General features: G+C 35.8%; 2 protein-coding genes across 4 annotated transcripts; one reads left to right on the plus strand and one right to left on the minus strand.

Annotated features, from left to right (window-relative positions):
• Positions 1-5061: 5061 nt before the first annotated feature.
• On the minus strand, positions 5062-5493 carry LOC142177480 (uncharacterized). Its single transcript, XM_075246372.1, has one exon. The coding sequence runs from the start codon at positions 5491-5493 to the stop codon at positions 5062-5064; it is 432 nt and encodes a 143-aa protein (XP_075102473.1).
• A 2092-nt stretch (positions 5494-7585) lies between these two features.
• Positions 7586-13420, plus strand: LOC107799659 (protein MID1-COMPLEMENTING ACTIVITY 1-like). 3 transcript variants are annotated; one of them, XM_075240478.1, is made up of 9 exons: positions 7586-7746; positions 8039-8118; positions 8354-9112; positions 10086-10501; positions 10660-10769; positions 11737-11808; positions 12565-12671; positions 12810-12903; positions 13102-13420. In XM_075240478.1, the coding sequence occupies exons 3-9, from the start codon at positions 8705-8707 to the stop codon at positions 13152-13154; spliced, it is 1260 nt and encodes a 419-aa protein (XP_075096579.1). In that variant the 5' UTR covers positions 7586-7746; positions 8039-8118; positions 8354-8704; the 3' UTR covers positions 13155-13420.
• Positions 13421-14145: the final 725 nt, after the last annotated feature.

Raw genomic sequence — 14145 nt, forward strand, 5'->3', positions numbered from 1 at the left:
GGTATCAATAAATAAAGACTGCCATTGTAAGACCCCTCTCCCGTTTCCTCATCATACCCTATTGCCTATGGCCGTCGCGCATAATAATAAAATGAGTTTAGATCAGTGTAAAAATAAAATTTTCTCTAAATCAAATAACGTGAATGGTAACTGTCAGTAATAATCTTGGTGGAGGGAGTATCTTATATGCCCTGTAATATTATATGTGACGATTCTCGTGAAAATAATAGAAAAATATTTTCTCCCTCCATATGTATAGTAGATATTCTGTAAAGATAATTTTTCTTGTTTTACGTGATGCATAGTACACTTTAGATAGTGTTCTAAATGATTTTTTAAGTTTGAATGTTTTAAGGTTTAAACTTTGGAAAATTAAGACGGACATAGTTATACACCAACTTCAAGAATCACGATTTGCAACGGTCGTGCGACCCTGGGAGATCCCCTATCTTGGCATTAATACCAAATGCTAATCAGCATATATGTTCACATGGCTAACTCTATGCAACTCATCCATAAAAATCCTTATCCAAGCATAAGTGACGACTATAATTTTAAAAATATTACTGTTTAGTTTTGTTAATACATCGGCGCAGATTGTTCACGAGAGCCTTCTTCCCAAATATTACATTAATTAGTATGCTTTAATATCTCTCACTGCAGTGTAATGCCTACTTGTTTGACTTAAAAAATATCGGAACTTTTTTGAACAAATCAATCAAAGAAAATGAAGGGGTAAATCTTAGCTAAGCATAATAATCTCTAGAACAGAAGAAAGACCGGGAGAATGTAAAGGATAAGAACTTTTTATCTCCCTTCAAAAGAAAAATCAACAATAATCCAGTCGGTTGTTTATGTAAGCGAGTTTACAGCAAGTATTATGAGTTAGAAAAAATGTCCTGAGAGACTTACATGGTGGTTTTACGCTCTATATATTGCCTTCTAAGCGCTAAAAAATAAGTTATAGGGAATATTCGAAAGAATAATTCTAAGGTCCCCTAATGGGCCTACACTATTGCAAAGGTCGTACAACCTCTTGTTCGCCATAAGGTCGTCCTCTTTAGGATGTCGAACTTCGAGGATCTCGGCGTTCGTTGTACTCATCACCAGTCGTAGTTGTTCAAATTTAGACCCATACAGTTAGTCCCTCCGCTTGTCGAGGTTGCAACTTAGTGCGTCCTCGATGAGCAGACACCATGCCTTTTTACGGAGAAATTTGACCCTACGAGGCGTTACGGCCTAGCCAATGGTGGGAGGTCAGCGTGCTTAGCAAGACACCCGGTAATGCATTTTACCGGGAAATGATGTCATCTTCACGTGCGTCATCATTACGCGTGTTTTCGAGATAGGAGTTGATGGCTTGTTGCTTCGATTTTGATGCCACTCTGTGACCTTACGCTTCGATTCTGGCGCCACCCAATCCTATAAATAGGTGAAGGGTTTGTTTTCTCGAAAATTCTTGGCCATTTCATTTCTGATTTCCCCTCCTCATATCTTCCGAGCTTGCCCTGACAACCTTGTGCTTCTTCTTCTCACACTCCTCGTTCACAACTTCTTCTTCTCTTTTTCTTGGTTGTGCCACTACCTCTTTTAACAAAAGCATGCCAAGGTCACATCGATCTCTTGAAGGAATTTCTGAGGCCGCCCCATTGTCCATGGCGCCCCCTTCAGGCGGTGAAGATATGGTGGTAGAAGAAGTGATAGTCTTCCTACGGTGGAGGAGTTACTACCAAGACACCCCATGTCTTGAAGTGACTTCCTCAAAGATCCCCCTTCTACTCCTACCACTGTACTCTCTAAGACGGAACAAGTTCACATTGATGCTCTTCGTGCAAAGTATGGCATTCCCGCTCATGTTGACATGGTTTCAGCGGGGAGGGATTTCGTGGAGGTCCACAGACCGGGGTACTGCGCTTTCTACGAGTACCCTTTCGTGATTGACTATTATTTTCCCCTCCTCCCATTAGCGGAAGAGTTCTGTAGGTTCTACCAAGTTTGCCCGGCACAACTTTCGCCATATACGCTCAAGATACTTCTGATATTGACCAAGTATGTAAATTCTCTGCTCTCTTGACTGGAAGAAGGAAATACTCAACTGAATATGAAGTCTCCATAAAGAGAATATTATAACTTACAAAACTAGAAAAATATACGCAAAAAAACTTAGAAAGCTAATCTAATTCACCTCCGCTGAAAACATAACTTCGTCAATATTAAAGATTAAAAAAAAATACAAAAATAAATGCTGAACTAGAATTTCCAGATATTATAAAGCAATAAATAAATTAAACATAAATAACAAAAAGGTCTATCACTATCTTTCAAACAAAAATCCAAGATAAGCATTAACATTACTCTCAAATCTCTCATTACCACTTAAAACCTTCAGTTAATATTAGGTAGTAAACGAGCAACTGTAAAATAACTAATTGCCTTTTCATGGGTTTTCCATTTTGGTTTCACCAGACCTTATCTTTAATTGGCCTAAAATTAAACATACACATTGTCACAAGAAATGGACCGCAACACTACACATATAATATATATAAATTCCGAAATATGAATTTTTCTTTATGCCTCGTTATCAAACTTGTATAATGACGAGATCATGCCAAAATGAAGGAAGAGCCTAGCCTTAACATACTTGTTCCTGAAATTATTTGAATGAATCTGCTTTTGCGTAATATGGACGAAAGTCTGCTTGAAATTCAAGAACTAAATTGGTTTTCTGCTCTTTAATGTTTTTAAAGACAATATGTCTTTGAATTTGAGCCTAGGATCAGATTTTTTTAAAACCAATTGACTACTATTTTCCCAAGTGATTTTTAAACCAAGGAAGATGGTTATCTTTACTTTAGGATAGTAAAGTTTAAAGTCTTAATTTTCTAAAAAAGCAAAAGCAACGTTTTTGGTTCTTCAGGCTTTTTTATAAAGTTTTCAAACTAATCATCACAAGTCTTGCTTTCTAAGACTTAAAGCTTAGTCATTTCCATGATTTAGCCATTTGGCCAAAGTGACTATTAAGTTAGTTTAATTTAGTGGCTTCTTGCCACGTGGGGTGGGGGTGGGATGTTAATTTTTTTATCCACTTATTAGTTAACTAGGTAATATCATGTTACCCGTTAATTAATCAATTACTCGCATAATTTAAAAATTATCACAATTTACTAAAAATTCTACTTATTTTTAATATACTTTATACATTATACTACCGTTCTCATATGGTACCTTGCATAGTACTAGTTTATAATTATCGGGTATTATTACTTGATCCGTATTTTATCTCAAATTGGTTATTTTCAACGAAACTCGTTTTCTCTAATTCGTGTATCCTTTATCCTTCATGATACTTATTTATCGCTTGTTATAAATAGCATAAATATGCTAACCTCCAGATAATATCATCTCCGAGTCTACGTCAATTTACTGAAGACGAAACTTTAACGTATAAAAAAAATGCGAGGTGTAACAAGTATCACACTCTCCCCGAAATTTTAAGGGAACACAAGCCTGAAACCTTAAGGCTCTAGCCATATCAAGAATAGGTCTATGTCTTCTTTCAACTCTGCCATTCTGTTGAGGAGTGTATATACAAGAACTTTGATGAACTATGTCATGTTCTTGTAGAAGTCCTATTACCTGGTTGTTAAAGAATTCAGTACCATTATCTGGCCTTAAACACTTGATACTGCAGTGAAACTGATTTTTTACTAATAACAGAAAATTTCTCAGAATCACAATAAATTCTGCCTTGTCATTCATTAAGAAAAGCCAGATAAACCTTGAGTAATCATCCACTAAGGTCATAAAATACCTCCTACCATTGTGAGTAGGTGCTCTGTATGACCCCCAAACATCAACATGTATGGGATCAAATGCATTAATAGAACATGCATTACTGGAAGAGAAAGGAATTCTTGTTTGCTTAGCAACAGAACAAATTGTACATAACTGCTCCTTCAATTGAACATTTGGTAAACTTTCTATCTTATTTAGAACTCCTAATGGTACATAACCTAACCTCTTATTCTACAAAAGAGTCTCATCTTGACATTCAGATGTATTCTTATTTTCAGTACTAACATTATTTGTTTGAAACTCACTAGCAGTAGTATTTACAAAAGGACTGGAATGAAATGGCCTAGGATCTGGAAGCTGCTTGGGAACATCTTGTTCTTTGTGCTTCATAATGTAGAGACCATGATCCTCTTTACCAATCCTCATCACCTTCCCAGTGAAGAGCTCCTAAAATATACAGAAGTCAGAAAAGAAAGCCACTAGACATTTTAGCTCTTTTATGATTTTTGACACTGACATCAGATTGAACTTGAAATCTGGAATATAAAGTACATGATGTACTGATTTATCCTTAAACAATGATAGATCACAAGTGTGACTGATAATAACTTTTTCACCATCAAGAAGTTGAAATGAGTTCTGATCACTATCTGATAGCTTTCTAATATTGCTCAGTAGATTGAGGTTGTGAGCCATATGATTGGTAGCACCTGTATCAATAATCCAGTTATTGCTCACTAAATGAGATATGAGAGCTGTTATAGTACCTGTAGTACTCATTGTTGCGAAATTAGCCATAGTATCAACCTGCTTTCCTTTGTTCAACATTTGCAGGATCTGATTGTATTAATCCTAAGTAAAGAAGGGTGCTGAAGAGACACCTGTTGTTGCTGAAGGGCTATCAGTTGCTGAACCATATGCTGGGACTACATTAGCAGCACTTCCTTGTTGTGTAGCTAAATCAGGTGCTATGCTAGCAGTGTGTGCATATGCACCTTTAGAATCAAGAGTTCCTCACTCTCATTTCCTGCTTCTAAAATAAGTGGGGTAGTCATGAAGTTTGTAACAATCGACTCTAGTGTGACCTTTAAGATGTCAGAAGTCACACTGAAGAGATGAGTTTCCAAAGTTATTTCTGGGCTTATAGCCACGATTGTGACCACCAGTATGGGCTCTATTACTCATTAGAGCTGTATGATCACCAACACCAACAGTAGCATTATTTCTTCTCTGACTTTCCACATTAATAATCATTGCATATGCCTAGTTTATATTAGGTACTGGTCTAGTCATGAGGATCTGATCTTTGGCATTATCAAAGGTATCATTTAGGCCAGTAAGAAATTGATACAACTTCCCAATTTGATAATGTTCTGCATTTTGCTTAGATTCTGGACAACCACACGAAAGATGAGGAACTAAAGCCTCATATTCATTCCACAACACTCTCAGTTTTGAAAAATATTCAGACACAGATAATAAACCTTGTGTTAGTTTTTCAATTTTCTTGTGTAAGTAAAAGGATCTAGATGCATTGACTTTATCAAATCTCTCACGAAGATCTTCCCAAACCTTGTGAGCATTAGAGGCGTATATCACAAAACTAAGCAGATTTGGAGCCACAGTATTCATTATCCAAGCCAATACAATAACATTACACCTATCCCAAAGCTCGTATAAGCTAGGATCAAACATGTATTTGCTACACGTTCTTAGCACAAAACCTAACTTGTTTTACCATGCAAAACAATCTTCATAGATCTACTCCACAATGAATAATTCTCAGAACCTTGAAGTTGAATTGAGATGAGGACTGTACCTTGTGTATCAGACGGGTGGATATAGAGTGGGTGATGGTGATGAACTAGATCTACATTCTGGTCTACACTCTGATATGGTGTTGGAGCAGCTGGAGTAGCTGGAGTAAAGGAAGTTCCATCGATAGCTATTGCATTGATCAATTGGCAGCTCTTCGAACAACAAAATGACAACAATTGAGATTGAATTACAGAGGAATTATCTTTGTAGATCACAAATTCAAAAAACCAGTGAAATCGAGCTCAATTCGTGAGAATTTTAACTACCTTCTCTTCGCATCAGGCTTCTCCTAATTGCTGAACCAGGTAGCTTCACCTAAGCTCTGATACCATGTTAATGGAGATCATCTATGGTGATGTATTGAAAAGGAAATGAGCGAGTGAGAGAAGAAGGAGAAAATGTATTCTCATTGAATCAAAGCTGAGCTACAGAAGAATCTAGAAATGAAAGATAATACTCCCTATTTATACACATAATTAACTAACTTCTTAACTTAATTCCACACTAATACCGACTCATTAACAACTGGCACACAACTGCACAACTACACAACTACTACTAACTACCAGCCTCAACAAATTCTTATAATAATTGAGTCGCAGATTTATATAAATTTTATTTTGAGTGTTATCTAAATAATTAAATATTATGGTTATTTTCACTTTCTTTTAGTCCAATTTTACTCCAGGAATTATCAAACTCACAAATAAGTAAAGAGTGGACAATATATTGTTTCTCAGATGACAAGCATTCACAAAAAAAGAAAAGAAAATGCATCAACATGTTAGTTGTTAATGTTTGACTTTAAAAAAGAAAGCAAAATACATAGTTTACCCATCAACCTTACAACGAAATCCCTGTTACACACCTCTCTTTCACGGGAAACCTTTTACACACTCAATCTTTTAAAGGTGTGTCTAAGTCACACCGCTCTTGTGCTTGACCAATTTTTCAGATAACGTGAAATTCACGCTCTAACAGGGACACGACACGTGTCATTGACTTTAAAAAAAATATTAGAAATTAAAATTAAAATCCATCTTCTTCATCTTTTCATTTTCTATCTTAAGCACCATTGTTGCTATCACCATGGTTGTTTGTGAGAATATTTCCAACATTACCAAAATTCAATTACACTATCTAAACAACTAGCCAAAAATAATCGAGCAACAAATTGAGTTCAATAACCCAATAATCAACAAGAGTCAATTGAATTTTCAAGCTTTTTTCGATATCCCAACAATGGTGGATTCTCGATTTTTTCACCAAACCTTCAATACTAATATTAAGGCTTTTAAATCTATCACAAATAAATAATTTTTATAATATTTGGACAATAAGCCAACAAAATCCGCTCAATTTTAGATCTTAAATTGATATTTTCTTTCAAAAATTCTTTTTGGTGGAAGAAAATGAGGGGGAGGGTGGTGAGGAAGAAGACAAGAGGGAGGGGAGGGGTTCTTGTGGCGAGGGGAGACAAAAAATAGTTTTTTTTACGAGTTTCACGTGTTTTTTTTTGTGTAAACATGCAAGTGCTATCTAGTCAAAAGTAGTGTGTTTTAGACATACTTTTGAAAGATTGAGTGTGTAAAAGGTTTCCTGTGAAAGAGAGATATGTAACAGGGATTTCGCTGGAAGGTTAGTGGTTAAATTATGTATTTTGCCACAAAAGAAAGTAGAGAAATAAAGAACAGTATGAGCATATCATGTGGGTTTCACCGTCGGTTGTCTGAAAAAAGAAAAAACAGTCAAAAGGATGAACTGTGCCCAAAAGTATTCTTCACTAAAGAAAAATTACGAAACTGGTTTGAGGAAAAAATGGAAGCACAGTAAAAGAGAAAGAAATCAAAAATTGCAAATCCCGTGAAGGTAGTGGCATATACGAAAAAACAAAGAAATATTGAGGGTGTTTATGTCAATTAAACGTAACAGTATAGTGAATGTACGCACTCCCGGCCAAATAAAAGTCACAGAAGTATTCCTTTCTCTTACTCTGTTGTAACAGTGCAGATAACGGAGCTCCCAGACAAGAGACACCGAAGCGAGCCGTGACTAGTGTTTATCTATCTCTCTTCTCTGAATCATTCCAAAACTGCATAACCAGAAGCTTCTTCGCGCAAAGCAATGACTGTAAATTACTAAATCACAGAAAATCTTGTCCATTTCCTCTCAATTTTACGTTTTCTTTCACGTATTTCAGTTCATAGAAAGTTGCATTAACCATTTTTTAAAGCTCTAGTCTGTATCGAAACCCGAAAGCACAGAAATTTTTGTGCTTCGAGTTTGAAAACCCGTACGTTTGCATAAATCGCGTGTGCAGCGTTATTGTGAATATATGCATGGAGATATGCGCAGCTTTTTTTTTCATTCTTCAACTTTTTTTTTTTTTTTTGTGTAAATTGTGATTTTAATTCCATTATAGGTTTAGCTTGCAAGGAATGCTGAAAGGACCACGGGATTGCGGTGGAGTACAGTGAGGTGACGGCGTCACCGTTAATTCTGGTAATGTTGTTGCACTTTTAATGGAGTTCTACTAAAAATATGTTAATTTCCTTTCCATTTTTTTATCCCGGTAGTTTCTCAATATTCAAAAGACGAGTCAAACGACATATTTCCTTTATTATTTGCTCTTTTATTGCCTTTATCATTTTTGTCGAAAAGGAAATTGAAGAGGTATAATAGAATCTTAAGTATTTTTGATATCTCGTTCCCTCATTCTTTTGAGCTTCCATTGCAGCTCAATACTGGTAGCTGCACTTCCATTGCTGGATCTGTTGCAAGCAATCTTTCTGAGTGCATTTTGACCACATATCGGTGCTTTTGAGTGTATTTTGATGGGACTGCATGTGTGCAAGCTTGAATCTGATGAATTTTGCAAAACGGATGTTTATAGAAGTCTATATTAAGTCGGCAATGTTGTTCTCTCCAAATTTTACTTAATGATATTGACTTGGAGAAATCTTGGATTTTTGTTAAAAGTTTAGAGCGAGTTGCTGTTTATAAGGAGTTGATTCTGTTGATCTGGAGATGTGCTTCTTATTGAACTGAAAAATTAGAGGGAGTTGAGGGAACAATCCGGAATTTAGATATGGCTTCATGGGAACATTTTGGGGAAATTGCAAATGTCGCCCAGCTTACTGGCATAGATGCGGTGAGGCTAATTGGGATGATTGTGAAAGCTGCTACCACAGCCCGGATGCACAAGAAGAATTGCAGGCAGTTTGCACAGCATCTCAAATTAATTGGAAATTTATTGGAGCAGCTCAAGATTACTGAACTTAAGAGGTATCCGGAAACCCGAGAGCCATTGGAACAACTTGAAGATGCATTAAGGAGGTCTTATATATTGGTCAAGAGCTGCCAGGACAGGAGCTATCTTTATCTGTTGGCTATGGGGTGGAACATTGTCTACCAGTTTCGTAGGGCTCAGAATGAGATTGACCAATATTTGAAGATTATTCCTCTTATCACTCTGGTGGATAATGCTCGAGTCAGGGTATGGAGACATTGCTCTTTTGTCCATAGTGTTGCTGTTCCGCTTTATATGCTTCCATTATCTGTTTGTTTCATTGCTCTTCCATCTTAAGATCTATATCTGTTGTTTCTCATTTTTGTTGATGACATGGTGGGGGATATAATTGAGTTTGACAAGTTCATGATTTGAAGTCGGAATAATTGGTCATAATTCAACTCCTGGTCAGGTCATTACCTTGTTTTGATACTCTGTTATTCAGATCCTTCAAACTCCTTGTCGTTCCCTTGTCGATCCGACACGATTTGGGTGTGTGTGGGATCCGTGCCAAGCAGTATAGGTTGATAGGGTATTTGGTTTGATTTTGGGTGTGTCATATAAATATTCACACAAAGTACTAAAACACTTTGTTATTATACGAATTACTTATGAAGAAGTATGTTGTGTTGATATTTGGTTTGATTTTGGGTTTATATCATATGTACCCGCTTCTTGTAATGCATAACAGATGATGAAAAGTTCTTTTAACAGCAATCAGCTCTTTAAGCTACTATGGAAACTATAGAATGTTTGTTGATTCTTGATATGGAACAAGTAATCTTTTCTCAGAATTTGAATGAGAGAGCAGGCCCGTATACTTTTGGATATTGAAGATATTTTGAATCTGTTACAATGAACAAGGGTCGGTAGTATTTTTTTGCTATTTCATCCATCTTGGTAGAATCGCTTTAATCACCTCTTGAGGTGAGATTTTCTTATCAAGTTTGAGTAAGAGAAAATTGCAGTGGTTATAAGATAGTGCATCTATTACAATAAGAGCAACCTGCTACTTTACCTAATATCTTATTTTAATATCTACTCATTCATGATTATAGCTTAAATTGACTGCTACTGCTCACAATTGGAAAGAATATATACATACATATACTTTATGTTCACACTAACCACTATCTATTCTATCCCAAGTTGATAGATCTTGCTTTCCATACATTGACAGGAGAGGTTGGAATTTATTGAAAGGGACCAGCATGAATACACATTGGAGGCTGAGGACATGAAGGTGCAAGAAGTGATTATGAAACCAGAGCCTTCTAAAGATGATACCATTATATTAACGAAGAACCTTTCTTGTTCCTACCCAAGAGTACCTATCAATGAGGCAATTAAAAAAGAAAATGAAAAGCTGCAACTAGAATTGCAACGCTCACAAGCTAATTTAGATGTAGGTCAGTGTGAATTCATTCAGCATCTTCTGGATGTCACAGAGGTTGTTGCCACAAACTCTCTATCATTGAAGAGTTCACCTATCAAGCCTCCCAAAAAGTTGGATGAAAGTTACTCAAATGTTGATAGTTACACGGACCATTACGTTGAAAGTTATGCAAAAAATGATGAGAAACAGGCAACTTCAAGGTAAGTAAAAGATAATATGATTTTTGCTAAAGTATGGTAGCTAAACTGTAATTCTCTATGGGAGGCTGTGTCTCTTAGACTCATAAATCAAGTGCGAGGATATGGTCCATATTGCCTGCCGTCAACTGATTCTTTTAAATGCTTAAAAATATTTACAGAAACACTTCATCAGTTTCGTCCAAACATGAACTGCTGTCTTCAAAGGGTTCACATCGATATGAAGAGTGGCATTCAGATCTGCTCGGCTGCTGTTCAGAACCTCTCTTGTGTATGTTTTAGAACTTGCTTTATGTTCTCTATGTCACGTTTCTTGTGATATTTCATTCTCATTATGCTAAAAAGGATAACGCAACTGAGTGATGCTTGATCGAAAGCCCTTGATAACAAACATTATCCTCAGAGGTCCCTCTCACTTGTCTTCAGCTAGCATTTGGGATCTGCATCAGCAAGTACAGATTATTTTTTAATAAGTTAGCAAATACAGATTACTGTCACCAAGCAAATGAAACTTGGCCAGCAACTTCTAAATTTATCAACAAGATGACATACATTTGAAGTAGAATTAGAAGAGTGAGAGTGCCTAGAAAGAGACAGGATAGAAGGTTGTCAAGATTTGACGCATTTTAACTAGTAATAATACGTTATTTAGGAATTCCTTCTGTGTTCTATGAACAGAAGACTCCTTTCTATAGGTATTCTGAGTTCTGATTCACTTCTGAGTGGTCAATAGCACAGAAAATGTTACTCCAAGAGAGAACGAAATAAGTTGGAGTAGTAGGTCCAGACATGGATCTTGGTTGTGTCATTCTAGCTCAAAGGAGCTGGACGGGTTCCATTATGATGTGGCTGAAGTAGGACAATGTAGTACATTTACTAATTTTTTTGTTACTATCATTTTGCCTATTATTACAGTTCATATTGCTCTATTACTGTCTAGCAAGCCATTTTATGAAAGATGCTGTCATCTGAAAGATCAGCGAGAACATATACTGTATCCTGTAGTTGGTGTCTGTGTCTGTTGTTCCACATGTGTAATAACCTTTGCTTTCGATGAGAATACCTAAATTAGTTAGATGCATGACTCCATATGTTTTCATATGATACATGCTCACAAAGGGAGGATGATTTGTTATGACACCAAATACAGAATTATCTGTTTCATCATTGGGACGATGCCATTATATTAGGTTAAATATCAAGATATTCCTAGTTAATACTGTGTCTTTTCTATGCAGGTATTAAAACCGTTTTCTTTCCTTGTGGTACATTTTCTAAAGTTGCCAGTGTTGCTGCAGACAGGCATATATGTAAGTGGCTTTATATTCCATTTAGAACTTTCTGGTCTATTAATAGCTCTACTAATTGTGAGTGATGAGGGGTGAAAATTAAGCCGTCCTTTTCATTCATCAATCTTTCTCTTTCTTAAAATAAATCAAGAAACTGGTGAAATTAGTTGCCCTTTTTTAAAGATGTGTAACTCTTTATCATATTTATATTTCTGCAAGTGACTACTGACATACGTACTAGTTTGAGTTGCTAATACGCATTGTAAGAGAAACTATATTATGTTTTCCGGTTAATTTTAACATTAGAGTCTACTGTTTTTTGTCAAGTGTTGCGTCTTTGCTGAAAGTTTAAATTTCCAAGTATGATGTAATCTTGGGCCAGGATTATGAAATTAAAGTCTTCTTTTGAGAAAACTATAATTAGAAGTTTGACTTATAAAGTCTTTGGACCATCATAGGTTGGTTAATCCCTCTTTTCAGACTAGCATTGCCTCCCTTTTTAATTGCATTGATCTTCTAAGAAAATAAAAACGACAAGGTCAATGCTTGACTATGTCTTGTAACTTGATTCAGCAAAAATGTTGAAAATGTTATGCATACCCTTAAATTCTGTGGGCATAATTAGATATCTTACTTCTATCTTTGTCAGTAGAAAATACAAGAACCATTTTCTTGACTTCTGTATCAATTAGTGTAGTTCGACAGCTTGTTTTTTTATTTATTCATTTTGATACTTTTGAAGCTAACAATATGAACTTTTGAATGTCTGTTATGTAGCTTCAGCGGAAGCTTGTAATGAATTAATGGCTTATTCTTTGATACTATCCTGCTGTTGTTACACATGTTGCATCAGAAGGAAGCTTCGGAAAAAGCTAAACATCATGGTAAAGAGAAACAGTTATGATACATAAGTACCTTCATGCATGTTGTGTCAATAATGCTTCTTTTTATTTGAGATGCAATAAATTGAATACCCTCAGAGATCTCACGAGCCGTGCTAAAAAATTTTCTTTTCTTTTCAGGGAGGCTTTGTTGATGATTTTCTTTCTCATTTAATGTGTTGTTGCTGTGCTCTTGTCCAAGAATGGCGCGAAGTGGAGATACGTGGGACTCATGGTATGCTTCACTGGAAAATTCTACTCCATTTCATATGTCTATGTATGGTGCTTTTCTGTGTTAGCAATATTTGGCAGGGAATTGCTTTGTAATTTCTTAACTTGATTTTTTGGGATTTTTAGCTGTCTGTGGGTTCCTAGTATAACTTCCTAATTGTGATTGTATTGTGGCAAGCTCATCATGTGTTATGATATGCAGGTTTAGAGAAGACAAAAGTGAGGCCTCCAACCTCTCAGTTAATGGAATCCTGAGAAGTTAAAGTTTGCATTATAGTGTTAAAAATATTAAAACGCATTATACGGAGGTAACGGTTTGTTACTGTTGTCACTTTATACGTGAGAGTATCTTTGCGTGTTCATATCTTCCTTGCTGTAGAGTTATTCTTTAACACAGGCTCAGTTTGTAAAAATGACGAAGTTTACATTGGTTCTTTGTTCATTCGTTTACATATGGTTATACATGCATGTGATGTACGAATCTGTCACTTACTGGTGTACATACAGGGAATATTTTGACATCTGAAAATGGTTTGGGTCTCGGTGTTCTGATATAGTTTTATGTAGTCTGGTAATTTGGTATGGTGTATTGATATTAGCCTGTTACTGAATTATTAGTCCTTATGGTGGAGGGATACGTATAGGACGTATTTCTTGTGAAAATAAAGGAGAACAATCATTAGATGCAAACACAAACGCTAGGCCTTACAGAGTCACAAGACAGTTGCAGTTCTTATTTTCATTAGACTACGTATAGATTTTATTTCCCCCCTCCCTGAAACGCCCCTTTTTGGTTTGTTCTCGAAATGAAGCGTGTAGCTCACAACGCCAATTAATTGTATTAAAAAAAATTATAAATCAAGGAGTAAATCAAATGCCAATGGTAATACAACTGCTCTATGAAGATTTTTCCAATTGAGACATAATGCGGAAAGTCAAGTCTTTCAATCCAAATAAAAACCTTAATTTCATCGACAGAAACGAGCAGGAAAAAAAAAGGCAAAAGAGTTGGTCTAATTTCCAATGATAAGAAAGATTCTTGATACGCAAAAGAGGATGAATGCAATGCAATGCGCATGTTTTGATAAAAAGCAAAATTTTATACGTTTAGCCAAAGAACAAGTTTAAACCGTATGCAAGATACTTTTCACGTGATAACAAGTTGCAGAATATGACGCTTCTTTTTTAGTAGCACCCACCACAGAATGTTCCGAATATACATTCTTGTACTAAATTTTCTTATAAC

This window comes from Nicotiana tabacum, chromosome 3, assembly GCF_000715075.1.
Source record: "Nicotiana tabacum cultivar K326 chromosome 3, ASM71507v2, whole genome shotgun sequence".
Taxonomy (NCBI): domain Eukaryota; kingdom Viridiplantae; phylum Streptophyta; class Magnoliopsida; order Solanales; family Solanaceae; genus Nicotiana; species Nicotiana tabacum.